Source organism: Dermacentor silvarum, chromosome 10 (assembly GCF_013339745.2).
Source record: "Dermacentor silvarum isolate Dsil-2018 chromosome 10, BIME_Dsil_1.4, whole genome shotgun sequence".
In the NCBI taxonomy this organism is placed as follows: Eukaryota; Metazoa; Arthropoda; class Arachnida; order Ixodida; family Ixodidae; genus Dermacentor; species Dermacentor silvarum.
The window spans coordinates 15627312-15652834 of NC_051163.1; the positions used below are offsets into that span (position 1 = coordinate 15627312).

Genomic DNA, 25523 nt, shown 5'->3' on the forward strand with positions numbered 1-25523 from the left:
CGCAGGCTCGGTGGCACAAGGCCTGCACGCTTCCAGTTTCGCAATGTCACGGGAGTTGACCGGCATGACCGTTGGAAATGTCACAACGCGACGAAAACACGAACTCGAACCGCCCCAATTTGACTGCGTGGGCTATCGGGTCCACTTCCGTCTTATTGCCGCTCAGAGTCAAACTTTGAGGGCTTGTGGGTGGAATTGGTGCTGTTCGCGCCCATCGAAACGTTTCACCGGCCGCGATGTTCTGCGTCCGATCGCATGGCCACGGTTTGAATTTCCGGTTTTCAGTAGCCACATTCCGATGAGAGCGGAATTCTGCAAAAAAATTAAGAGGTTTTACGTGCCAAAACCGCGATCTGATCATGAGATACGCTGTAGTGGGTACTGCAGAATAATTTGGATCACCTGGGCGTTTTTTTCACGTGCAATTAAATCTATGTGCACAGGTGTTTTCGCAATGTTCAATCGGACATCCCTCCGCCAAATCAAGTAAATAATCCAACTGAACGAAGCCACTTTCAAGGAATGGTTTACTAGTCTGGCCAGTGGATATTTCTAACTATACTATAGACTAGTATAGTATAGCATAGTATAATATTATAGTATAGTCTAACTATACCATCGGGTGCCAAGCGAATACTTTATTTCTTTTTTTTTTCTTTTTTTAACGAGGCCACGTTGACGTCGGCTGTGGGCTTCGCCGCTCTGCACTCATTTACCTACTCGGTACGTATAACCATATAGTGGTTCAACGACGTGCTCACTAAGCTCACAGCGGGGCCGAAACCTTATACCGCACAATTCCCCCCTTTTTTTTTTTGCCTTGAATGTCGTCGCGCTCGCCTCCGATTGGACGTGCTCTGCTGCGTCGCCATATTGCGTCACGCTGCGTCGCCTTGTTAGCCGCCCCGTCCACGCGTCTTGGCTTCGACTTCAGCTTTCTCCTTCCTTCGCTTCTGGCACGCGGCTCGGCCCCCGCCGACCTGCGGTTGCCTCGTTCCTGTCACGGGCCTCCCAGCGTGTGTGCCCTTGTGCCGCAATCTGGCCGCACGTTTCTGCCGCATACACGTTGCTCTCTAGTATACTCTTTTTGTTTTTATCATTATTATCATTCTTTCGGAGAACGAAGTCGCGCTCGCGCGCACTTCTGGGTAATCGGCGAGCACGGAATGCCGAGGAAGCACGAACGTCTTTGCCGTTGTGCTCGCTGTTACGCGTAGAGTTTGGCAATCGCTGCTTAAACGTGGTAACATTGTTTCTGAGGCGTAAGCGTGTGGAAGGACTAACATTGAATCAGTTTGGCTGAAAAAAATAAATACATTTTGGCGTTTTACGTGCAGGATTGTGATACACGCCGTAGTGCGGGGCTACGGAATAGTTTTGGACCACCTGGGATTCTTTAACGTGCACTTAAATCAAAGCACGCGAGCGTTTTTGCATTTCGCCCCCATCAGAATGTGGCGGCCGCGGCGGTCACCGAACGCCCGATCTCGAGCTGAGCAGCGCGCGTCTATGGTCTGGACTGATAAATCATTATCCGCTGCACATTTTTTCTTCGAATTCAGGGTTCCTGAAACGTTTGCACTCAGCTGTAACTTAAGCGGCTTTGGGTTTTGTTTTTACTGTCATCATTGTCTTTCTGTTGTCCCCCTGTTTCCATCATTGATTGCCCCTACACCGAAATGACGAGTCGTTGCGAAATGCGAAAGTCGTTCATGATGCTCAATTGCATTTCAGCGGAACTGACATCACGGAAAGTTGGTGTAGCCTCAATTAAAAAAAAAAAAAAGCACAGTGCACCACAGAGACTCAGACTGAAAGAAGAACATTCATCGGGCAGAGTTCACAGATGGCCCTTGTTTAGAAATTCGTGGTTCCGTACTTGAAAAAAAAAAAAAAAAAAAAAAAACACGCACGGCACACACACACACACGCACGCACGCGCGCGCGCTACGAAAGTGTTCTACCTGTTGCCGCTTTGCCAAGCTTCCCTCGAACCTACTCCACGCAGCACTTTTCGTAAGACGAAACAAAAAATAAGTCTGCATCAAAGAACTGTCGCTCAAATTGAAGCCACGTGACACGCTTTTCCGGGAAGCGGAAAAGCGCGCGTTCACATCAGCGCGTATACGCTGGCAAGATTGTCGCGGGATCTAGCTGTCTATAACATCTGATGGCACCGCGCGCTGTCGGTGAGGCAAACGATCTTGGCACGTGTGACGTGCCCCTCGGCCGCGAACCCGCGGGAAACTTTTGAAAGCTTTCGAAAAGGAGGAGAAGGAGATGGTGTCGGCGAGGGTGATCAAAGATGCGCGAGACAGGAGCATGTAGCAGGAGAGGAGGCTTTGACTCCGTGCCATTGTCTCTCGCTACCGAGGGTCTCGCTGTACCCTAACACTTCTATTTCTTTGTTTTAGCCCCTGCCTTTCTTGTTCTTTCTTCTTCAGCCGTAGATCTTTGCCCGCGGTAGCCCCCCCCCCCCCCCCCTCTCCTTTACGTCATTCCCGACCCACGTGGGTCTCAAGAAAGCGAGTTTTCGCCGAGTCCGGGCCAAGAATGCCCCCCCCCCCCCCCCCCCACTTCACTTTCTTTTTGTTTTTTTGTCGTTGTTGTTCGTCGGTTCTTGTCGTTTCCTAATTCTTCACGTTGGCAGCTCTAGATCACTCTATGCCCACGTATTCTTTTGCCCAGCTTGCTGCACGGCCGTAGAGTCCTCCCCCTCGTTCGTTGTTCCGCGTTCGTCAGGGAAAGTGTAACGCCTGTTGGGTGTTCTTCGTCGCGCCTGTTCGGCGGTGTGGACGGAGAAGTGAAGAGCGGTGTGTCTTCGGAGAGCCTACCTTGTCGCAGTACCTGAAGAAGGGGTTGAAGTGCCTTTTTTGAGAAGTCCAGGAAAGAAAGGAGCCTGTGTGGGCGTCTCGGAAGAAAGAGAGAGAGAGAGAGAGAGAGAGAAAAAGGTTAGTTTAAGTGGTGTTTCGCGAATTGGTTTCGATCTTGTCGTTGCACTTCTGCCACCAAACAGAACGGCGCTTTTCAGGGTGTGGTCAGTCGGGCCAGTGGTCTCAGGTTTGCGTGCGGATTTGAAGCGACGCGAAGAGGGAACACCGAACTTGCTTTCAGCCAGCTACAGTTGGTTACGTGTGGATCCAAACCTAGAATGTGCATGTTGCGCCAGCTAGCGTTCTAGTTGCGCATTTGGTCTGATAAGACAATTTCATGTGTGTCTATTGAACGATAATAGTCTTTGAACGTGTGTTTGGGTGTTATCTTTCATAATTATTGCACTGTCAACGCTGGAGTGAAACGTGAATAAAGAAAAGACAAGTATGCGACAGCTCTAACTAACCCTTAATTGAAGTTGCGACGTGTGGTTCTTGCGTAAGTGGACGCTGAAGCTACAGAAGCATGTCTTAATGAATCGCGGCAGTGTCACTCACACTTCATAATGCAAATAATGGGCAATGCCCCTCCTAGTTTGTTTCCTAGCGTTTCAATCTCGAGTGACATTATACACGTGATACTCACGAGCTGTAAACTTCTGTAGAGTGTAAACGTAAAAAAGCTTTAAAAAGCTTTACCGATGAGACATTGAATGCCAGAAAAAATTAAGAAAACAAAAATATGACGTATATAGCTAGATGTGTTAGTTTGACCTCTAGAAGAAATAGGAATTAGAGTTCCTTTTTACCACAAGGCAAACATATTTCTATTGGAACGTGCCAATTGTTAGACTGCGAAATACATTCAGATGCTGCCTGAGATGCATAATTCTTTTCGTCGTCCTCTCGTAACCCGTGCACACGTGATGTATGCACCTTTTTGTGGGGTGTAGTTTCTGGTTACCTTGAAACCGTTAGTGACCAGCGGTCATGGAAAGTCTGGCAGCGGTCCGTGCGCAAACTGACAGCCGCGTGTTAACCGTTTATCTCAGGGCGCCCTTCTGGACAAGGTCCAATGTCCCCATGTTTCTGTCTTTGAGCCACTCATAGAAGATGTCGGCCCCATTGGAGTCAAGAAAAGGCAGCTGAAGCCAACGTGGCGGAATTCGACAACACCAAGGAATTCTGGTGTCTAGAATAGCGTGCCCGGTTTTCAACACGACGTTGTAGCGCTCCCCATATAGACCCGATAGTGGTGTTGCAGTGCCCGGCGCCCTATCGTGTGTGTGCGCATCACGCTCTTAAGAACTCACTATCAACATTCATGCTGCCGTGTGCAATTTTCGCCACCAAAATCATCGGACAAGACTTAGGTGTAGCGCTCCTTTTATACGAACATTTTTCTTTTTCTTTGACAAGGTTTACAGCTGAGAGTCGTTTTTCCTCGTTTTAGCCCACCAGCATCATGCGTTCTTCATTAGGGTGCCCATTAGTGGCAGCGTTTGGTATTTGTCGCAGCTAAGGGGACCGTTTTACTGCCCCGGCCAGGGTGGATTGTGAGGCTGTGCCGAGTAACATGTTGACGGTATAATGGATTTCGGAGTGCACATCGCCCGAGCACTGATATTTATTTATGCCATTTGTGGCAAGTTTATGGATGTTGTTCATTAAAGTCTGTAGATTGCCACAGCCAGCCTGCGGATATTTGCCCGGCCGTACACTTTTGTTGTTGTTGTTGGCTAATGGTGAGCATAGACTTTCAGAAAACGAGCACTTTGGAAGTCTCTACCACCAATAGACCAAAGAAAGTAGACTCCTTTCCGACCGTGACTCCGTAGATAGTAGTCCTTTTGTGCACAAAAGGGCAAATGGCTTTATGTCATCGTTACAAACAGCATTATGCTCACTATGTCCACTACGTATCGTCTGTCATGTAGTATCCACAACATGGCGAAGGCGATGCAGTCGTTCTTATTACCCTTATCTTCCATCAGCCCGCTCTATATATCCTATTCCTACAAATTTCCTAATTTCGCCACACCACCTGATTATCTGCCGTCATCGACTGTGTTTTCCTTCCCTTGTTACCCTTCCTGTTAGTCTAATAGACCGCCGGTTACGTGATCTACGCATTATGTGGTTTCCCCAATTCAGTTCCTTCCCCTTATCATGAGCTAGAATATCAGCTACACCCGTTCATTTCAGATCGACACCGCCGTCTTCCTGCCTCTTAACGCTACCCCTTATCTTACAAACCTATATGGATAGGTCTTTTGGAATTCTGTGACACTATAAATTAATGAAATTCATTTTATGCGGATTCCTTTATACGCTGTATATTATCGCTAATTATAAATAACGCCGAGGTGCAATATGCAATCCATTTGAACTCGCGTACTTATTATTATTTTTTTTCGTTCTCGTTCTAACCACGGCCGGAAAACGTCGTCCTTCCTTATTTGATCAGCTGACCGCTTTGAAGACACAGCTATGGCTGCATAGAGAGAGAGAGAGAGAGAAACGCGAGGAAATGCGCAGCTGCGCTTCAAGGTAACGGAGTCGATCGGTGTCCTACAAAGGAAGGCCGGTGGACTCACGTTCGCCCTTTGCCTGGGCAACTTCGTAAGTGGCGGTGTTGAAATTTAATTAAGTTGGTTTTTAACGCGTTCTGGCAAGTACGATTTCATTGTCCTGCGTTTTATTTGACCTGTCGAAGTATGAGCCGGAAGGTGACAAGAACTCTGTCAGTCGGTCGTTCAGTCATAAAGTCTTAGTGACTTAGTCAGTCAGGCGGTCGCTTGGTCAGCTACAACGTAATGAAATATGAACAATTATTATTGTCTTAATACATAGGAATCAGATTTTTTGTAGGTGTGAGAACCAGGCGCTTGTTGCCTCACCCGTTCTTAATGAAACCTCATCAGCAATAACATTTGGGAAGTACTATGCTATTAAGTAAATTTAGAAATGGCGTGCATAATTAAGTGGCTTAACGTACCCAAGACCGAAACTTCGCTTCGATTGTGTTGTTTCTGAATTCTTTTGGACGCCCTGCCGCGATAGTTTCCCCATCGTCGGGTCCTCTATATTTAAACCACCCCATTTACTCATCAGAAAAAAAAAAAACAACTAGGGAACATTGCTGATTTTACAGCAGGAATGCTAAATTCGAAGGAAATTGACGATAGCAACTTGTCAGCAGCGAGTAAAAGCTAACACAGACGTTTGCTTCGTCTTCCGCCTTTACCTGTGTGAGACGTTTTTATACGTTCATCTTTCTTAGAAAAGAGATACGACGTGCGTTGTTTTTGCGCAATAAAATTCTGACGTTACGACTAGTAGAGTAATCGTTGTCAAAGTAACCTGGAGCGACTTTGACAAAGGCTAGTGCACCAGATAATTTTTTTTCCTGTTTCAAAACTATCATTCGGTAATATATTCCAAAAGAACTTCTTCTTGGGCAAGTTGGTGCTGATATTTCCTAGGTGAACTTGTCTGTGGCGTGAAATGCATTTTGTGAAAAGGGGACAGAAGAGAAGAGACAGTCAATCCGGCCCTAGCAATGCGACTGGCCAATATATCATATAATACGCGTATCTAAGGCTGTGTTCCAATACTCGCCGTAGAGGGCAAAGTAGATGGCTAAGCGGACAGCGGCCATGATAAGTCTCGTTCCAGTCTCACGAAGGCGTCAAAGTAAACAGCTTCGCGAAGGCAGCATCGAAGTCAGAAACGATGCAGGCTTCTTTCCTGTCCAAACAAGATGGCGGCTGAGCAGGGCGCTTGGAAAGCCGACAGGAAGGTCGTCTGCGCTCACGAAAACGTAGACACGCTTTCCTACGCCCTTTAATGTAAGTCACATCGTGTTTTTCATAAGTTCGCAGGCGTAAGGACTTAAAATACAGAAATAATGTGTGCTTTTCTCAACTTTCTCTCGTCGCCTCGAGGTGGCGTCTCGTCGCAGAAGCGTCTTCCATATACGTATTCCAGACGGTTGGAAACGCGTTCCATTACATGGACTCGAAGCTGTCTCGGCTGTCTCCTTAGCTGTCTACGTAGACCGTCTCCGATGCTGGCCAGAATTGGAACACACCCTAGGAATCAAACTGACCACTGGCGCCCGTGGCACGTTCTGTTTGGTGGGCGAGGAGGAAAGGGCGGGGGCGAATGATGAGAGATTGGAGGCTTGCCACGTGACCTCACGGCACACGCGTCTTGGTGCGCGATGTAGTCGCAGAGAAGCGCGGCGTTCGGGGGGCCCACTCCGGCTGCATTTTTCCCGGCGCTGCTGACCACGTGGTCCGCGACCCGCTGCCATGCCGTATCAGCGCCGGCGCAGTTCCATCTGCGACTTGGAGGCCGTGGAGGCCGTCTGCTCCGCCGTGGTGAGAACAGACTGCAATCAAAGTAGAGACACTTAGCACAAAGTAGCAGTAGTATTAGTAGTAATAATAATAATAAATACATGCATGAACAGACAAGGACTTTCAGTATAGCGCCCGTTCTTGTCTTTTTGGTGTTTGTGTTTATCAGTTTATGGATTGATTTTCTTTATTAAGCATAATGATGCGTTTATGCGCTTTCTAAAAACATTAGCTCCCCTCTATTTTGTAATTTTTAACTAGTATGGACGGTAACGAACGTGGTAATGATTGAGAAACAGGTGCCTTACTTAACTGTGAGCGTACGTTCAGCTCAAATTCAGCAGTGAAATTATTATTATTACTCCATTTTTGTTTTGTTTTTTACTGAATGATTACGCCATAACAATTGTTCGCCGTTCCTATACTCTATTCGGGCCAAACGCACCACTGCGTTGCACCGTTCGGTTTTGTTCAGTCTCTCAAGGCTCGACTTACGAATTAACGTGATTCTGGTTAGAGTAACTTTGCTAGGCTGGATTATAGGTGCTTACTTGACTCGCGAAACGTGTTTTATATTACCGGCACAAAATCGTCCGGGGCAACACACCCCAGCCTCTGTGACGTCAGTGTCCTGCACACTCTTTATCTCACTTTTCGAGCACGGCAACGTTTAGCAAATCTGGTTAACCTGCGCACCGGCATGCTCTAAAGCTGCTGTATGCGCACGTCAAATCTGCCTCCGAATGACCTTTTAAACGCGGAGACTCTTCGAAAAGCACCAGCGTTTATTTTTTAGACTTCCCCATTCGACACACTGCTTTGACTCCAATAGGGATAAACGACATAGACTCGGTGGAGTCGAAGCTGAGAGCTTGGAGAGCGAGGTTCGTTTTAGGAAAGGGAAAGAGGGGGGAAGGGAGGGGGGGGGGGCAAACAGTATACGCAGAGATGGACGAGAGTTTGCCTTAGTAAAACGAGTATCGAAGGCCCGGAGAGGCAGCTTCGCCGCGTTGCTTGCGCAGCTGCGCAGTTTCGGCGACGACTGCGTGCAGCTGCGAGCACTGCCGTGTAGTACCTCGCTCGTCTTTTCCCGGACGCGCGCCTGCGCAGAGAGGTCGAGTGTGTCGTCAACTGTGCCGTTACGACCGCCCCGAGCGAGAAAAAAAAAAGTATGAAGAAAACGAAGCGCTTGACTGACGTCAACTGCGCGAGCGCCGAGGAAAGAAAAAAGCGAGAAAGAAAACAGATTGTGCTCGTGCGGCCAGCGTTCGGTTTTCAACACGTAGCAGCAGCAGCAGTGACGGCAACAAATGCGGTACTTACGACCGACAGCTCTTGCGTTGTCTGTGTTGCGCCGTGCCCCGTGCACCGAATAAATGCGCTTACGAGGCGTTCTCGTCTGCTTTCGTCGTTCAGAACGCACGGTTAAGGCCCGGTACGTGCATTCACTCTCCCGCAATAAAAGCGTGCACTGTTGTTAAATCTGGGGAGAAGGCATGTGGAGCAGGCGTGTGGAGCAGGCGAGAGAGAGAGAGAGATAGAATAAACATCTTCATGTAGGTTTTGAGAGGCGTCCTCATTCCGGGATGCCTTGAGCTCGGGCCATGTCCTGGGCCTTCGCGATCAGCCGTTGCTTGATCCTCGAGGTCGGAGCTGGCCAAGGCTCTCTCTCCTAAAGCTCGTTGGAGCAGGCGAAATATAGTTACTAGGAGCCTCTTTCTTTATTAATCTTTTTTTTTTTAAGTTTTGGTAGCAAGAAGTTGGGGTTCTCGGCTACGTTCACTTCATTCGCGAGTGTGTATTCTCGTCCAGTATTCTGAGTGACACAAAAAGAGATCGCCGGAAAACGTCGCAGTTTTTTTTTCTCCCCCCCCCTTCCCCCCTCCCCCTTATATTACGACGCAGGTCGACATCCCATTTATTTGCGCAGGGGCGCCATCTTTTCTTTATTCAAAAGCGTGGTTTTTATTTAGAGTGTGGACCTTCATAGACGGCGACTTTTCATGTGACGTGAACACCTAGAAGGTGTGTTTTTGACTGTGCGCTTTTTACTCAGTGCAGAAGCGAGGGATAGAGAGTAAGAACGACGTTAATTTATAACACTTACTAATCGCAGAATGTTGAAATCCTTCCCAGTAAGGAAGCTGTAATATTATAGATGTCTCTCCTCAAGGCAGATTAACTGATGCGTGTGTCTTCAAGCGGTGATGCTAGAGGTATGTGTATAGTGTTTACTACCAAGCCGTTTCTTTTGGTGAGGCGTCCAAGCAAAAACATTCCATCCGGTTCTAACGGGTTTACATGCGAGCAGACCTGTCGCGATGCTTTGCAAGCCGTTTTGCATTTGCATGAGAGGTGGGTCTCTTGTCGACGGCTGTTCTCCACCTCCTCCTGCTGGGTCGCTGTGCTCGGTGGTATTTCGAGCTGTGTTTGTACGCGTCGTTTCGAGAGACACTGGCGCATGACCAAGGCGCGTAGAATGCGCGCGCGGAGGTCCCGAAATCGCATACCATTCATAGTATGCATGCCTTCGGAATTTGTAAATATAGGGACCCTTGTCTTACTCGCAGGCTCACGCGAGCGAAGAGCAAATCGGAAACGGTTCGCAACAGAACGCGAGTGGCAGCAGGCAAAATGTGAAAATTTTCCAAAACAACAACCTACCGGACAACGAGTTGTAAAGGCCGCGCTGCAGGGCCTGAAAATGGACAACGTCGTCGTATTCCCAGCTGACATCTGTCGTCATCGGAGGAGCCGACTATACAAGAAGAAAGCAGAAGACCTTCTCAACGGAATTTTCTGCGAAGTTTTCAAGTAACATCCCGAATTCAAAGCCCTCTACCTGAGGTTGATATCCGGAAACGGCTCTGCCCCAGGCTTCTTTCTGTAAAGCGCATCGGTGATGAATATTCCAAAGGTTACCAATATTTATGTAATTTTGCATGCGCAGAGCCAACTCATGTCTACAGTAACACCCCCGTTATAACGAAGCTAAGGGGGGGGGGGGGGGCAATTCATTCGTTATAACCATTATTGCATGTACTGCTCTACGAATCTATATGGGGATTGCAAGGGGAATTTCACCTACTTCGTTATATCCATTATTAACGGCGGCTATTTTGTTGTTTATAGTTTTGTTATAACGAGGTTTTACTGTAACGATGGACTGCATGCCATAAAGATTCAAGGACACGACCTTGCAAGGTTATACGTATAACATTCCTCGCGTCGAAACGGCCCAAACATGCCGCGCAGTGTCCAACCACGTCAGTTTCCTTCCTGGGATATACCTTGTTCGCACATCCCTTCGTACAGCGTTATGCCCCGTACTGTCTGATTTGTTTATTCATATACCTGAGCTTCGAATCGGGATATCCTATCCCGTCGTCTCTCTTCTATCCTTTCGCGTGTTTCTCTGTCGCATTCGTTTTGTTTGTTTTTTCGCCTTTGTCCTCCGCAGTCCCACGAGACTCGGGCTGGGCTTTGTTTTCGTGTTCAGCGTGGCACAAACACCGACGCATATCACGGTGACACATCCGTGCTGTCTCGACAGCGCTGCGAAGAGGACGCCGGAGACAAAGGCGGGGCCGGGCACGCGCATAACATTGACGCGTTCAGCAACCTGCCGCGTCGTTCTGTGGCGTGCGCATAAAGGGATCGACCCCGACGTGCCTTCACACCGCGCTATGCATGGACTGATCCAATCCAATCCGATCCGGCAAGATCCGATGCCCCGCGCTATCGCTTGATTCGTCTTCGAACTATAGATTGCTTTAGGTTTGCTTTTGCGCGCGCAACAAAAGGGCGCTCTTCCCAGCGGTGATGTGCGTACGTATGTGTGTTTCTCTGTTTGGTGTCTTGGGGAAGGAGCGACCTCGAGGATCTCTAAGCGAGATTGACTGGGACGGCCAGTTCTTCGCGACGGCTACCGAGGTCTTGTGTGCGCTTCCGGTCGGCGTTACGCAAACGATACACGGAGAAGGTTGCACTTTCGTCTTTTATCGAAAAAGAAGCGGTTTCGGTGCCAGGACATAGACCAAGAGATGGGCGCCTGGCGCGCTAAGCGGAAAGGAAATATCCGGTTCTTGGCAACCTACCCTACGCGGCAAGTGAGGACGTGGCGTTGGGGGTAGTGACGGTGAAATTGGGATAGCGGAGTCTCGGCGTAGCTTTTACGTTCTCCTAGCGATATCGATTAACGGCGGCTATCCCTCATAGCACTAGAGGCCCGGGAGAAGCAAAAAGAAAACGTAGGTGGATGCGTATATAGTAATAGCGAAGCCGAGGCGATTTATCGATTTCCGCGCGATATCGCCTGGATTGGAGCGCATTCCATCATACGAAAGTGGTCACTGTGTACAGCTTCAGCTTACGCATTGTGTAAGCCTCAGAGATGTAGCCGTTTGTTTACTGTTCGACGCGCTCGGAGACGTCGCTTGTTGACTGAAAGCCCTGGGTGTTATCAGCCGGTATACGCAGTATAGGGGACGCCAGATTTTTATCGGTTCGTGCCAAAGTAGAGATAAAGAGACGAAGAATAGGGACGTCTTAACAGGCGTCAGTTTTCGGGAACTGAGGAAACGTTCAATTTCCAGGATGTTTGTGACTGGGGCTCAGTCTATAGGACCGTAGAACGCTTTATGTTTACACACACTAGTACAGGCTGGAAATGCTAGCTTATACCAGAGTACGTACCCAGGCTGCGGAAAAAAAAAAACGATTCAATTTTTTGCTCCCGTCCCGCAGTTCGCAGACCTTTGACGTCAACTGCACATGGTTAAACGCACAGAACTTTGTGGCAGGATTACTAGCGCAAAATTGCACGTTGCTGCCGTTCAAGGACTGTGGTAATCTTGGGAAACATGTGGATTTTTCAGCAATTTGGCATGGTTTGCTTGAAAAAATCTCATTTTGACTTCTATCGTTCTTTGCTGTTCTATCGTGTTTTCTGATTAGCCTCGGAACGATGGTTTAGAGTGATGCACTCTTTTGCGATCGCAACGAATTCGTTCTATAGCGTAATTTCTAACGCATCAATTAATCTATAGGTGACGTCAGACAATATTAACGCTGCAGTAACCTTCACCATGGGGCATTTATTTTTGGCATACTAAGCAACTATTTTTTTCTCTCGTAATGTGGGGAAAACTGTCCAGTGAGTGAGTGAGTGAGTGAGTGAGTGAGTGAGTGAGTGAGTGAGTGAGTGAGTGAGTGAGTGAGTGAGTGAGTGAAATAAGTTTATTTCGGTCCTTCTTCTTCTTCTTCTTCTTCTTCTTCTTCTTCTTCTTCTTCTTCTTCTTCTTCTTCTTCTTCTTCTTCTTCTTCTTCTTCTTCTTCTTCTTCTTCTTCTTCTTCTTCTTCTTCTTATTATTATTATTATTATTATTATTATTATTATTATTATTATTATTATTATTATTATTATTATTATTATTATTATTATTATTATTATTATTATTAATGTAAACAGATAAAACACCACAAAGCGATAAAGAAAACCGGCTAGCAATTGTCTCCTAAAAAGGAACACCATGCCCACCCGCTTGAAGAGGAGAGAAAAAGTAAAAGAGCAGAAGAAGGAGACAAAGGAAGCAATAAAATGGAGAGGAAGGCCCACCACATCACACACAGAGTACGAATATTACAGACGAGAGTCTAATCTCGTGATTCACAAGTGGGCATAGCTGCAAGCGCTCGTGGGCGGGCTTATTACTAGGTACTATAGGGATCCCTCTTGCTGAGACTCAACCGTTGAAAGTATAACGACTGAGCCCAGCTGGTATCTCCCGGCAAGCAACTGTGTCGCAGTGCCGACAGGCCGGCACACGGCCGCGACGTGCAGGTGCTGCGATTTAACGCCGATGGAAGAGGCAGCGGTACGAGAAAAAAAAAAAAAAAAAAAAAAAAAAAAGGGGGGGGGGGGGGAGAGGGGCAGGAAAAAAACAAGTGTAAGGGCTATTTTGGGGATGTTTCAGCTACGCAACGACGTCACAGGACGGCACGCGATCTAGCGTGTCGTCTTGATTGCTTACTTCCTTCGAACCTCACGCTTTGCCTACTATATACATACTATATGGCGTGCGAATGGCGCACGTGTTGATGAAGTGTAATTTGCGAGACGCGTCATGGTCGACCTTGACTTAATCGCTCTTGCTGTCCGCTATACCGCGTGTGGTATTTATTATCGTTCGTGATAGGCGGCTATAGTGTTTTATTCATCATTCGTGTTACGCATACGCCATCGTGAGCCGTTCACGAGCGTCCCATCACTGTCATCAACCGGCCTAGTTCTGACAGCGGTGCTTAATTACCGGTATTCGCAGAAATGCGACGAGACCTGTAAGTTCAGGGGGGCTCATTGCACGAAACACATAGAGCATGGGGAGTCAAGAGAGAGAGGCAAGAGGCAGTCAGTGCGAAATCAGATAACAAGTGGGAGCAGCGGACACAATAGTTGAGGTTAAATTGGGCTTGAGCAGCTCATGTAATACTGATTGAGCTGATTGAGCTGATACTAATGAGCTGATTTTCGAAAAATTTTATGAATTAAATTGTTGGGCTTTTTAACTAGTGGGTCACGAGGGACGCCGTAAAGGAGGGCTCCGGTTTATTTTTGACCCCTTGCGTGATTTTTAGCGTGCGCCTAAATGTAAGTACGCGAGCATTTTTTTTTTTTCTGCGAATCTTCAAGAAACGCACGCTGAGTAGGCGTTCTTAAAATTCGCACCGTCATCGTCTCCCTTGCGCTATTGCCTTTCATGCGTAAGATGTTTCGACTGGTCCATAGCGAGTTTCGCGACGTTCGTTCGTTCTTGCTTGCTCCGTAGCCTTGCCTATTTGTGTAATAGGTGTCGATGATCAAAGGCTGGGAACTTGCACACGCACGCACCCACGAAGGAAAGAACGAACGAACGAACGAAAGAAGGAGAGAAAGAAAGAAATAGGTGTGGTGGATCGCTGCGTGTTCATGGAATCTGCCGAGCGTGCAAAGGTCTACGCAGGCTCCTTCTCTCCATCTTTCTTTGCCGTCAGTTTTTTAGCCCGCCGGCTTATCCTGCCTGCTGCGCCTCCACTGCACGCCCGGTAAGCTTGTATTCAAGACAGGCATATCTCTCCTGCGCACGCGCGCAGATTGTTTCTCCCTCGTGACACTGCTAACTCTCCCATGAACTTTCGGACTTGGCAGTAGCGACGATTTCGTGGATTCGTGTGTGGTTTTGTTTTGTGTCAAATTTGCATGTCGGAAATATCGTTTTGCGAGCTAGGCAGGCCAATGCCAACATTACTTAGGAACGAAGAGCTTCGTGAATAGGGGTCCTACCCTTATTGGGTAGAAAATTGTACTATACAGTGTAAAATAAATTACAGCCTTAAAAGTAAATGAGGGTGCAAATTATTTTACAGTGTACTAAGTTTTCGTCACGATCATAGCGGCATGTGAAGCTCATTGTTGGAGGATGTGGGGCAAACAAAATACTGCGTGCTCGATCTTCTCACCGGCTGGCGCTCTCTTGTATAGCTTGCTTCGCACTGAACGCTTTTAATCCGTACGGGAAACGCTGGTCCGAGCCGCTCTGAAAAGGGCAAGTCAGCGGAGCATTCAGGAGAAACTGATAAGCTTCGCTCGCTCACAGCTGCACAGAGCCTGTCTGCTCACAGAGCGTGTTCAGGTTGTACAGGTATAAGTGCGATCTTTTGTTGTGACCTCTTCGCTTGCTTTCTGGCCTGGTTCCTGTTCGGCGCGTTTGAAACGTTTCTGCGTGCAGAGCGCGAGACTTTCAGGGCACGTTCGCGGCCTTTCTTTTCTGCGTCGAAAAAACCGGGATCTTTTATTTGCGTGCAGTACTTGACTCTCGCGGGCTGCAGCCGGCTTGTACTGCTTCCCGCCGTCGTTGCTGTTAGTGCGGGCTGTTATATCTCAGTGTGGATTGTTGCATTAACGGAGCGGGTGAACCTGCTTTAGTAAAATCTCTCGTTTGTATCATCATCATCATCATCATCATCATCATCATCATCATCATCGTCATCATCTTTTCTGTACACTTACGGGATGAAAGCCTTCTCCATCTATCTTAAATCTCCCCTGTCTTGCGCCAGCTGCCTCAGTGCATCTTATGCCTGTGCACTCCCTAATTTCATCCCATCACCTTGTTATCTGCGTTCCCCGATTATTCTTCCCTTCCTTTGGTACCCACTCTGTAACTCTAAATTCACCGAGTGTTTATCTGCCCTACGCACAACATGGTCTGACCAGCTCCGTGTTTTCCCCTCCTAATATCAACTAGAATATTCGCTGACCCCGTTTGATCTCTAATCAACACCGCAGTCTTCCCGTTTCTTAAACTTACGCCCCACATTTCTCGATCGTTCCATCGCATCGTTGCGCGGTCCTTAACTTCTTCTCGAGCTTCTACGTTAATCTTCAAGCTTTCTGCCCCACGTGGTTAGTGCGGGTAGAATGCAATGATTGCAAGCTTTCCTTTTCGAGGATACCGCTAGGCTTCCGGTCATGACTGATACACAATGGCATCCGAGATTCGCGCGCGCCTGTTGGACGCTCGAGTCTCGGGGGCAATAGATACACAGACAGGTGATTACGCGCGGCGCTGACGGCGCTATCCGACTTGAACTCTATCTTCGTCTCGGCCGCATGGCATTGTTGCCTGGCCTTGACTTTCTCTCCACGAAGTGGCTCTATTTCGTCTGCGGAATTTTTTAAAAATTTTTGTTCTGAAATTTTGCTCCCTACGTTCGTGACCTGTCGCTTAATATTCGTGTCTGAGCCGACATTGTTATTGAATTCATGATGTGTGACCAACGCGGAGTCAGTTCGCCGGTTGCCGTTAGCAACGACCTCATCAATGTCGCTCTCTGCTGAGCTATGCACACGCGCGGATACACAAAGATCTAGCGTGACCGCATTTGCCTCTGTCTCACTGGTTTATTCCATTAATATTTAATACGCATGATTTGCATACTGCGCTATGCACATTCGTACGGGTCCGTTGGACTTTGATGCTTGCGAGCGAGGCTTGAAGAAGCTCGGAGCATTTTTTATCTGCAACCTGTACACTGATGACTTCTCTTTTTATAGCTGTTCCTCCTGGGCAGAAAAATAAAATTAAAACAAAAAAAATGAAAATATCTAAATTAGTAAATAAATAAAAATAACGTACCATATTTTGCTTGTGTATGGGCTGTCCTGTTTTCTGCTTAGCCAGCGTCACAAGCACAGCCTGTACATTACCCGGCTTAAAGAAACATTACATTCGCGTTCACTAAGCTGCGTTTTTTTTTTTTTTTTTTTCCTGGTTTCTTCGAATAATCTTCCTTTCCGTGCCATTCCAGGTTTTTCGAGCTTCGCTTGGAGCGACGCTCGTAGGAAGCGAGATAAGGGGCGGCGCATAATGGGCGACGTTTCGCCGAGAGAAGCTTGTCGGGGGATGACGCGTATATGACGCGCACGTGCTTATACGTGCGCGTATTAGTTGCGTATATTTAGTCGTTGTTTCGCATTTGCTTGGCGCTGCTATCTCTGAACGAGGTAATGAGGTTCGGGATTACTGGCGCGTAAAAGTGCGTCTTCCGATGTCACAAAAGCCGGTGCTCTCCGCTTAATAAGCGCGCCCTGGTGTGCAGTCGATGATGCATATATAATCCCTGTGCGTTTTTTTTTTTTTTTTCGAAGGAAGCTTGACTTTCGGGGTTAGTGAACGGGAGGGAGTTGCGTACATCCTGGCCAGAAAAGTTTACGGACTACGGGATCTCAGAAAACGTTCAATTCCCGAGCAGCCTGTGGCACTAGCCAGTAAAACTGTATACGACAATGTTAGCATATTCTAGTGGAGGCCCGAAATACAAATACCAAGCTGCGCTGAACGACTGCCGAGATATTCACCTTTTTCTCATATTTCATGGTCCGTGATATTTTGTGGCCGGGTGTACATGCTGGCTCAGTTCGAGTAATGCTATGATTCAGCGTTCTACGCCAGTGCTGTATATACTATTCGAATCGCGCATAGTAATGATTTAACTGAACGTCTACAGAACTGCAGTTTGTGAGTGGCCCCTTTTCAGTCATCACTGCTTGGGTTCACGCTTCGCAGGACTTGAGCAACCGTTCTCTCTATCAGTATAGCTTCACACTTTATTCGGTGTATATAGTATATAGCAAGGCGAAGACGAATTGACATTGACAACCGTTACTTGGTTGTTTGCAGGCATTGTCAGGAGCCCTGCTAGATGATTTTGAGGAACTAAAAGTAGCAGGACGTGTTCTCTCACGCCTTTCGAAGAAACTGTTCTCTCTACGCACGTCCGTTTTCGCCATTTAGTCTTCCGAAAGAAAAAGAAACGTTGATCCTTTTCTAATTGCGCGAGACGTGCATAATGGAACTCGGGCACTCTGCTGCTGTCGAATTACTCGCTGGAGCGGAGAGAACAAACGATTCGAGGTGGCACGTCTTTGTCTTTTCGCCGACAGTTTTGTCCTTTTTTTATCTGCTTTTAGTTTTTACCCTAATGAATGCACATTCTTTGTGTCTAGCACCCCACTGACAGAGGATAAGCTTTCCGGCAGAGGCGTAGAGTAACGTTTTAAGCGATCTCGAGTCGACAAAGGAAAAAAAAAACTAACGAAAAAAAAAGCGATGAAAGACAAGATGGAATGAAATATTTCTGGGCAATTAATTGCCAGCAGTGAAAATACGACCTTTAAAAAATAATTAGTACCGCAGTCAATAAGGTTCTTTTGTAATATCTGTTTATATGATCCTGAGATCTGATTATATGGGCACTCCAAGTGAATTTCCGCCGTCGCCTCTTTCTTTTATTTTTTTTTCTCCACTTTCGCCTTCGCGCGCCGTGGATTCGTGGAGGCGAGCGCCATCTGGATGGTGTTGTTGCAAGGAACAGAGTGGGCCGCGCCGCTTTATAAATGGTAGAAACGCTGGAAAAGGGGTTTGTGTTTAAGTTTCCGCGTAACAGAATTATGTTTTCTCGTATATTCAAATTACAATCCGACGCTATCACGTCTGTAAGTTGTGTGTAAAGTTGTACTTTACGATTTTTCTGACGCATATTACTTTGAGAAATTCAATTAGCTCAGTATCGCCTCTGCGCCACGTGGAGGGCCTTGAGTGGTTGTGGTTCGAAATGATTTTTCGTCAAACGACGGTCGCCGCCGACACCGGATTGTTTGCGACACGGGACCCCTAGCGCTGTCGCGTTCAAAAGCTTTGAATCGCCAAGTGACGTGCTCTCCAAGTCGTGTTGGGGGGGCGAAGTCTGAGCACACTGCACACGCAGCACAATTCGCCAGCGAGGCACAGCCTCAGCTCGGAGGTCGTCGCTTTGCTGTGTACGGTACGCTGCTCCCGCTGCTCGCTTGTTTATCGATTAGCGAGGCCCCACTGAACCGCGTGTACTCATGCCCCCCCCCCCCCCTTCGCGTTCTTCTTGTAGCGCACCCACTATTTCCATATTCTTCACGCTTGTTGTGGAGCCTGTTTCGCGTCCCTTCTTCTCTCCACTGCACAAGCAAACGGGGAAGAGCAGAACGCACACTTCGCGAGTGTGTGGCCATGTTCTGCTTCGCGGCCTCTCTCTGCAGGAGGACGCGATGGAAATGCCGGTGCATGGCGCGACACGCGCAAGCTACGACAATCGCGCCACGCCATGTAAGGAAAGAGAGGGGAATCATCTGTGATGAAAGGCGGACGAAATTGGAGCAGGCACGTGTGCTCGCTGCGCCTCAGTAAATGTGTGCGGTACTGTGAATGCTGTCGTCCCTTTCGAAGTAACGTAATTCGCTGTATAGAGGAGTGGATGCTGCAGCGTTGCGCTGCGGCGCTCGAAACGCCCCGCGAGTGTGAGGAAGAAGTGATAGTGCAAGAAAACGCTATCGACTGAGGTGCTCTAGAATTAATTGAACACGAACAAGGTGTATGCCGGTATTCCTACCGATTGTGTTCTAGACAGTTGGACTTCGAAACAGTCTCGCATCATAGACAGCTTACCCTTTAAGGCTGATTCACACTAGGTCGACAGGACACCGATTTTCGTCTGCCGACTGTTGGCGACAGCATTTTCCTTCCGTTAAACCCTTGGCCACAGCGTTTTCCGGCCCGTAAAATGCTGTCGCCAACAGTCGGCAGACCAAAATCGGTGTCCTGTCGGCCTATAGTGTGAATCAGCCTTTACGAGACTTGGCCCTGCTATAGTCGAAAGAACGTCTACCAGTTCTTTTTTTATCAAGGGCACGAATAATTCCTATACCGCGGCTGTGTTTTGTCAACTTACTGTGCGTTAGAGCTCCATGGAAAATCAGCCTAATAAGTTTAATATCGTGGATTGCACTCTATAGAAACCTGCGATAATGGTAATTTAGTCGAATAGTTCAGATGATGCGACAAAGGCATACATCTTTAGATATGTCTGGCTGCATATTTTAATTAGAACGTTGGCAGCTTTATCAGCCACTGTCACGTGACATAAGCTTTGCGGTTCCTCTGCAATGTCGATTTACGCCAGCAGCTCTGTAGGTTGTCCCAGCTAACGTTAGCCAAGTAAAAAAAAAAAAAAAAAAAAAAAAAAAAAAAAAAAAAACGCGGTGCAAGCTCCAATTTTAAAACCTACGATGTTCGGTCGTGAGACGGTGCAAGCTCCGATTCTAAAACCTCTATTGGTCGAACCCGGATATATCGAACCAACATATAACGTATTATTGCGCATATGGAACAGCTGCAAAATCACCTTGAACATTTTTGTATAAAAGCTTTATTTTAAATATCGAGTTACCATACATATAACTTTCTTCTGATCCCCTTTAGGTTCGATGTATCGGGGTTCGACTATATATATATACGACGTTCAGTGGTCGTGGGACCTCTGGCGGTCGAACGCCGAAAGTTTTAAGATTGTAGCTTGCACCGTGCTCTTTTTTATCTTTTGTTTCGTTCAGCAGCTTGCATGGCTAACGTTCGCTAGGACACACGGTGTAGTTCCCGCTGCGATGCACAGTATTAGCGTGACGAACTACACAGCCGCTGGGACCAGTGGCCATAGCCACGGTGCCGCACAAGCTGTTGCCCCGCTCTCGGACGTGTTTGCATTGATTATCTTTCCGGCGTTACAACCAGCCTTCCCGTATTCCTCGCCTGGGTGCATGCCGTTCCAGGAATGCTGATGGTATGCCTTGCCACGATGCCTGTGGGTTTCCGGGATGTTGTTTCTGGCTCTATAGCGTAAAATCTCGCGTATTATGCCAGTTGTTCCGCTTTTTATCGTTGTCCAGATTTAAGCACCTAAAATTTGCGTCTCATGTTCATTCAGGTATATCAAATTTTTCAGTGGTTCATGCAAACGTTTTAAGAAAAGTATTTTTTGTCTCGTCATGCGCGGAAAGTTCTTTCTTTCCGTTCTCCCGTTTCGCCGTCCCGAAATTGCGCCCCGCAATAGATGTTCGTGCTCGAATTATATGCGAGTTTTTACGGTAGTTTTTTTTTTTTTTTTTTTCATTTTCCCCGGAAAGAGAACAGGAGAAAATGAATTTCTGCACGCATGGCGTCTTCTCCGGCAGAGATTGGAAGCAAAGCAGTTCTTCCTGATTTTCTTCGAGTTTGTCCTTCGCCGGGTGCGTTTTTTCCCGACTAAGATGATAACAAACTTGCGTCTCGCTTTTCCTAAAGTTGTGAGAATAAGCAGGAAGAAGCAAGAGGCGCTATATCGTAAGGCTTTGCGAGGGAGTTGCTGACAGAGATTTATTGCGTTTTCGGGGTTCATACGTCGCGCTGACGCGCAAATTTGCTTCGCCGAAGAGAAGGCAAACACGCCTTTCTTAACTGACTCATACGTAAACGAGCAACGCCGGCAGCGAAACGCCGAAACAGTAATGGCTTAGTTTGAGGCGTCAGCTTTTTTGAATGCGTTGAACATATGCGTCCGACACAACAACGGAGCCCGGCCTCTCGCGTTTCGAACTGGCTTTTTCGCCTGTAACGAGAGTGCTGTTCTTGGTACTTGTTTTTTAGCGCGTTGTTCGGGGAAGTCGAGTCAGGGAAGTAAGTTACACGCAGTACAAAACGGAAAAGACAGTAACGACGTTGTTGTATCGTGCGCGAAGGCATGACAGCAAAGCAGAGGGGTTCTGTTTGCTCATGACGCATAAGCCTTATCTATACCACTAGAGGTTAAGTAAAACGCGTATTCTGGGGAAAAGTATGTGTTTTTAGCAAGCGAGCTGCGTACTCGCCGTATATTGACGAGCTGTCTGGCAATTAGAAGCTTATAATAATTGCGTGCCACATTCAAGTGCTAATAAATATTCATCCAATCTCTCAAGACCGCGAGTATCTGTAGAGCAGGGCGGGGTGTACGACAGCAAAAACTGCAACAAAAAAGGTAGCAAAAATTAAGTTTCACGTCGGGTTTATTAGCCTCGTCTGTGCGGAGCTGCGCGCTGTCTTTGATTGTAGCAGCCGTGTTGAGGCAGCACAAGGCCGGTGCACTTCGATCCATGACGTCATGCTACCTTATCCGACTGCCACAGAATCTAACGGGGATGCTCCCGAGTAAGCCGCGGTGATTTTGACGTCATCGCTTTCGTCACGCCGGGCTCGGCAATGGAAATTTCGGTCCAATTAGCATGACGTCATAAAGCAGAGTGCACAGGCCTGCTATATCTGGGAGGCGTTGCTTGGGGATGGGAATCTATACTCTTGTGATGTCCTGGGAAGGAAACACTGATAACCGAATCTAGTATCACACTGCATGATGTCAAGCTTGTGACGTCGATCTGTACGTAATGGGGCGTAGTTGAGTGGCGGTATATGAGGCATATAACAGTTGCGTGTAATATTAGTTACGAAAATATTACCCTAGGCAATAATAAAGGAGAGCACAACGCCATGTTGACAGGCTGCGATGCTGTGGCTATTGTATAGCTCCTTGCAAGCGTGAGTTTTATGCGTGAGAGGACGCAAGGGAGTGCGCATGCCGCCTGCGCTTTAGCCATGTCGTCAGGCGCTTGACGTGAAATGCGGCCTTCTCCCTTATTAAGCAGCGACCTACCTGTGTAGCCGAGTCAGCGGCGCGGTGCCACCGTTGCAATAATTTTTGGTAAATGTGCACAATACGCCCACAAAGTGTGGGTGCGTCAAAGAACGTAAGTATACCCGCAGTTCGAAGCTTTAGTTTAATTTACCGTATCTTAGTTTTGATTATCGTGTTGCACAAGCTGCTGAGTTGCTGCAATGTTTTAATAATTTCCTTATTATAAAAATCTAATCTGCTTTTTTAATGCTATATAGGGGCGAGGAGAGGATAAAACGCTGTGTGTGTGTGTGTGTGTGTGTGTGTGTGTGTGTGTGTGTGTGTGTGTGTGTGTGTGTGTGTGTGTGTGTGTGTGTGTGTGTGTGTGTGTGTGTGTGTCGGTGAGGGAGAGGGGGAGAGATAGACACAGGGAGATGGTCTTGAGATCAGCAGGCAACTAGGCGTTTGCAATAAAGGATCGCATACTTCGAATACTCTTGTATTCCGAGACATAATGTATCGCTTTTGAAGGCGTCCTCTTGCTTGTTTCTTTCTGTTCTTTCTTCTATTTTTCCCTCTCCTCTTATTCGTTTTCGGCATTCCTAATATGAGGCCGGTGGTTTCGGCTTTCCGACCGCGCATTCTTGGAGTGATTACCGTGTGTCTTCTGCTTCGATGCGTATCACTATGGGCACGCCCCCCTTCTGTCGAACAGCCTTTCTTGGGCGCGTGCGCCGCATATTTCTCTTGGTATGCGTTGCAGTGCGTCCTTGCTGATTTAGTTAAGTGATTGGATTGGCATGACAAAAACGAGATGCACTTGGGCGCATAGTTTGTGTATGGGTAAACGAGTTTGTTACCGTGAGTGCACACGGAACGGTGACAAATCCTATATAAATATACAAAGCCAGTATGAAAAAAATTTTTTTAATAAATAAGAATAAAAATGCGATGTATATAGTGCCAGTAGAAACGAATTTTTTGTTTATCGAATACTGGTTGAGCGTCACAAAACCAAGAAATAAATAAGGGAGGAGAAGGGTGACGGCGTAACGGAAATATACAGAGCAACATTCTTTAATGGGGGCTAAAGATGTTTACCTGGCTATACACCTCGCATGCTGAACTCCCGCGAAAGTACGCTCCCAAGTACGGCCAACCACATGGAGCGTTTTCGACGCGTTTTTCCGGCGTATGGCGACGCCAAACGTATCACCGCGTGCCTATTATGACACGCGGTAACAGTATTCTTACCAATAAGGCCTACTAAAATCAGCAGTGTGGAGGAAACTTCATGAAAAAAAAAAAATCCACCCAGAACGTATCGCACAGCAAGCTATCCCGAGCGCAGGCTACAACTTTCCGCCTGCTACAAACCAACACTTACCCCTCGTTACACCTTTACAACAAGATCTACCCGGACATTTACCCCAATCCCATGTGCCATATCTGCAAGACACAGCCAGCCACACTTCCACACATGCTTTGGGACTGTACACAACAATACCCCGACACTAACCCCACGACGCTCTCGTCGACGACCAACTCTGGGCGACACAGCAATCCTGCGAGGCGGCGAAGAGGCAACACCTCGACGTCCCCACGTGGGAGGCCTAGGGCCAGCCGCCATCCCTTTCTGGTTTTAATAAAGTTTATTCAGTCAGTCAGAACGTATTGCAAAATTACACAAAGGAAACCATTGCACAAAGACTTCGCAGATGAAGCGAAAGTCTTACTGGGCAGGGTATCGATAACCGCCGCGTTTCCGGGACACTCGCTCTATAACAACTGAAAATTATTATACGTTGCCGCGATGTGTACATCCGCTTTCGCTGTCGATCATATGTATGGCACACATTTTGTGCCCGAATGGTTGACCGGTCATCGCGCAGAGCCTGCCTATATAATAGTATGGGTGGGCCGACGATCCTACGACGCCTCCTTAGAAATACCCGAAGAAATGCGTTACGTCTGGTTTCTCCCGAAGCGTCATTCTCCGTACACGCTATCAATTCCGTGTATATAGCTTTCGTGGTTATCCGTCATTCTCGGTAACCTGAACGGCGCGCGCGCTTTTGTCATATCCGATCACGTCGCGGGCATCGGGGAATGCGGGTTCCTCTCGGTTCTTGGACGGAGGCTGCTTACATTGCTACCTTCCGTGACCGTGATATCGGAGAACATGTGATACTGGAAGACGCGCGTTCGTAATCCTTAGCGGGATATAAGGTTGCTGACACGTTGCGCAGTCTTGATGCTCCGTGGTATCGTGTTCTCTGGAGCTGCAGCCATATATGGCCGTATAGTTTCCATGCCGTTTTGCTTGTTCTGTGATCTAGATGATCGATTGGTAGCGATAGCAATCTCTCTCTCAACACGCTCATGCACACGCACGCACGCCGCACGCACACGCACCACGCACGCACACACGCACGCCACGCACGCCAGCACACGCACACGCACACCACACGCACACACACACACACACACACACACACACACACACACACACACACACACACACACACACACACACACACACCACACGCGCGCGCTCGCGCGCGCGCGCGTGACTGCAAGATTGCATACGTGACGCCACATGCAGGAATACTCTTAGGACTACGAGCAAATTGCTACAGGACACGATACAGGAGCCAACTATATATAAGTATGTATATTAATCCCGCGAACGTACTGTGCGCCCGTTTGCAAATCGTAGCGTTTTCCTGACATGTGCGATGTATAGAGCAGGGATTAATTTCTCATCTACGTCTGTCGAGAATGAATGGTGACCGGTGAAACCGCTCCAAAACCTCCTCCTCTTCGAAGTTGGAGTATTACTCGCGCGACGGCGGAATCCTGGAATGAACGGGATTGCAGTGAAAGTGCGAGTAACGCCTATAGGCGTCCCTTATTATAGACCACACTCTATATAGCGAGAATTAATCGACGAAGGCCTAACGGCATTTGCGTGGGACATACATCGAAATAGCGCCCACGAGATTAGGGCTTTATCGTGCCTCGTTTTGTCGAAGGTGCATGACCCATGCATGACCTATGTATTACTCTACAAAGTTGTCGGCAGCAAGTCTTATTACGCTGGCATGGTCCAAAATTCTGCTTACTTTGGGTTACTATATAGTGGTAAGCTGCTTGCTGCTATAACCTTCGTAGAGTTCACACTTTTGCTGTTTGTATTTCCTGCGATGTGTTAGTATGGTCCTCTCTCTCTCTCTCTCTCTTAATTGTCTGAATA

The 25523-nt window shown here is 47.6% G+C and overlaps 1 protein-coding gene across 7 annotated transcripts in view; it reads left to right on the plus strand.

The window, feature by feature from the left end:
• The window catches only part of LOC119465806 (adenosylhomocysteinase-like 1), a 286195-nt gene that overhangs the window by 181811 nt on the left and 78861 nt on the right, over positions 1-25523 (plus strand). Inside the window, exon 1 of one of the 7 annotated variants that reach the window (XM_037726276.2) lies at positions 7090-7258. The exons of the other annotated variants lie outside the window; for them this stretch is intronic. Within the exon in view, the coding sequence (XP_037582204.1) occupies positions 7190-7258 (69 nt within the window). The 5' untranslated portion in view covers positions 7090-7189. Of the gene's footprint in view, positions 1-7089; positions 7259-25523 lie in introns of those variants that run through there. 7 annotated transcript variants of the gene reach the window in all.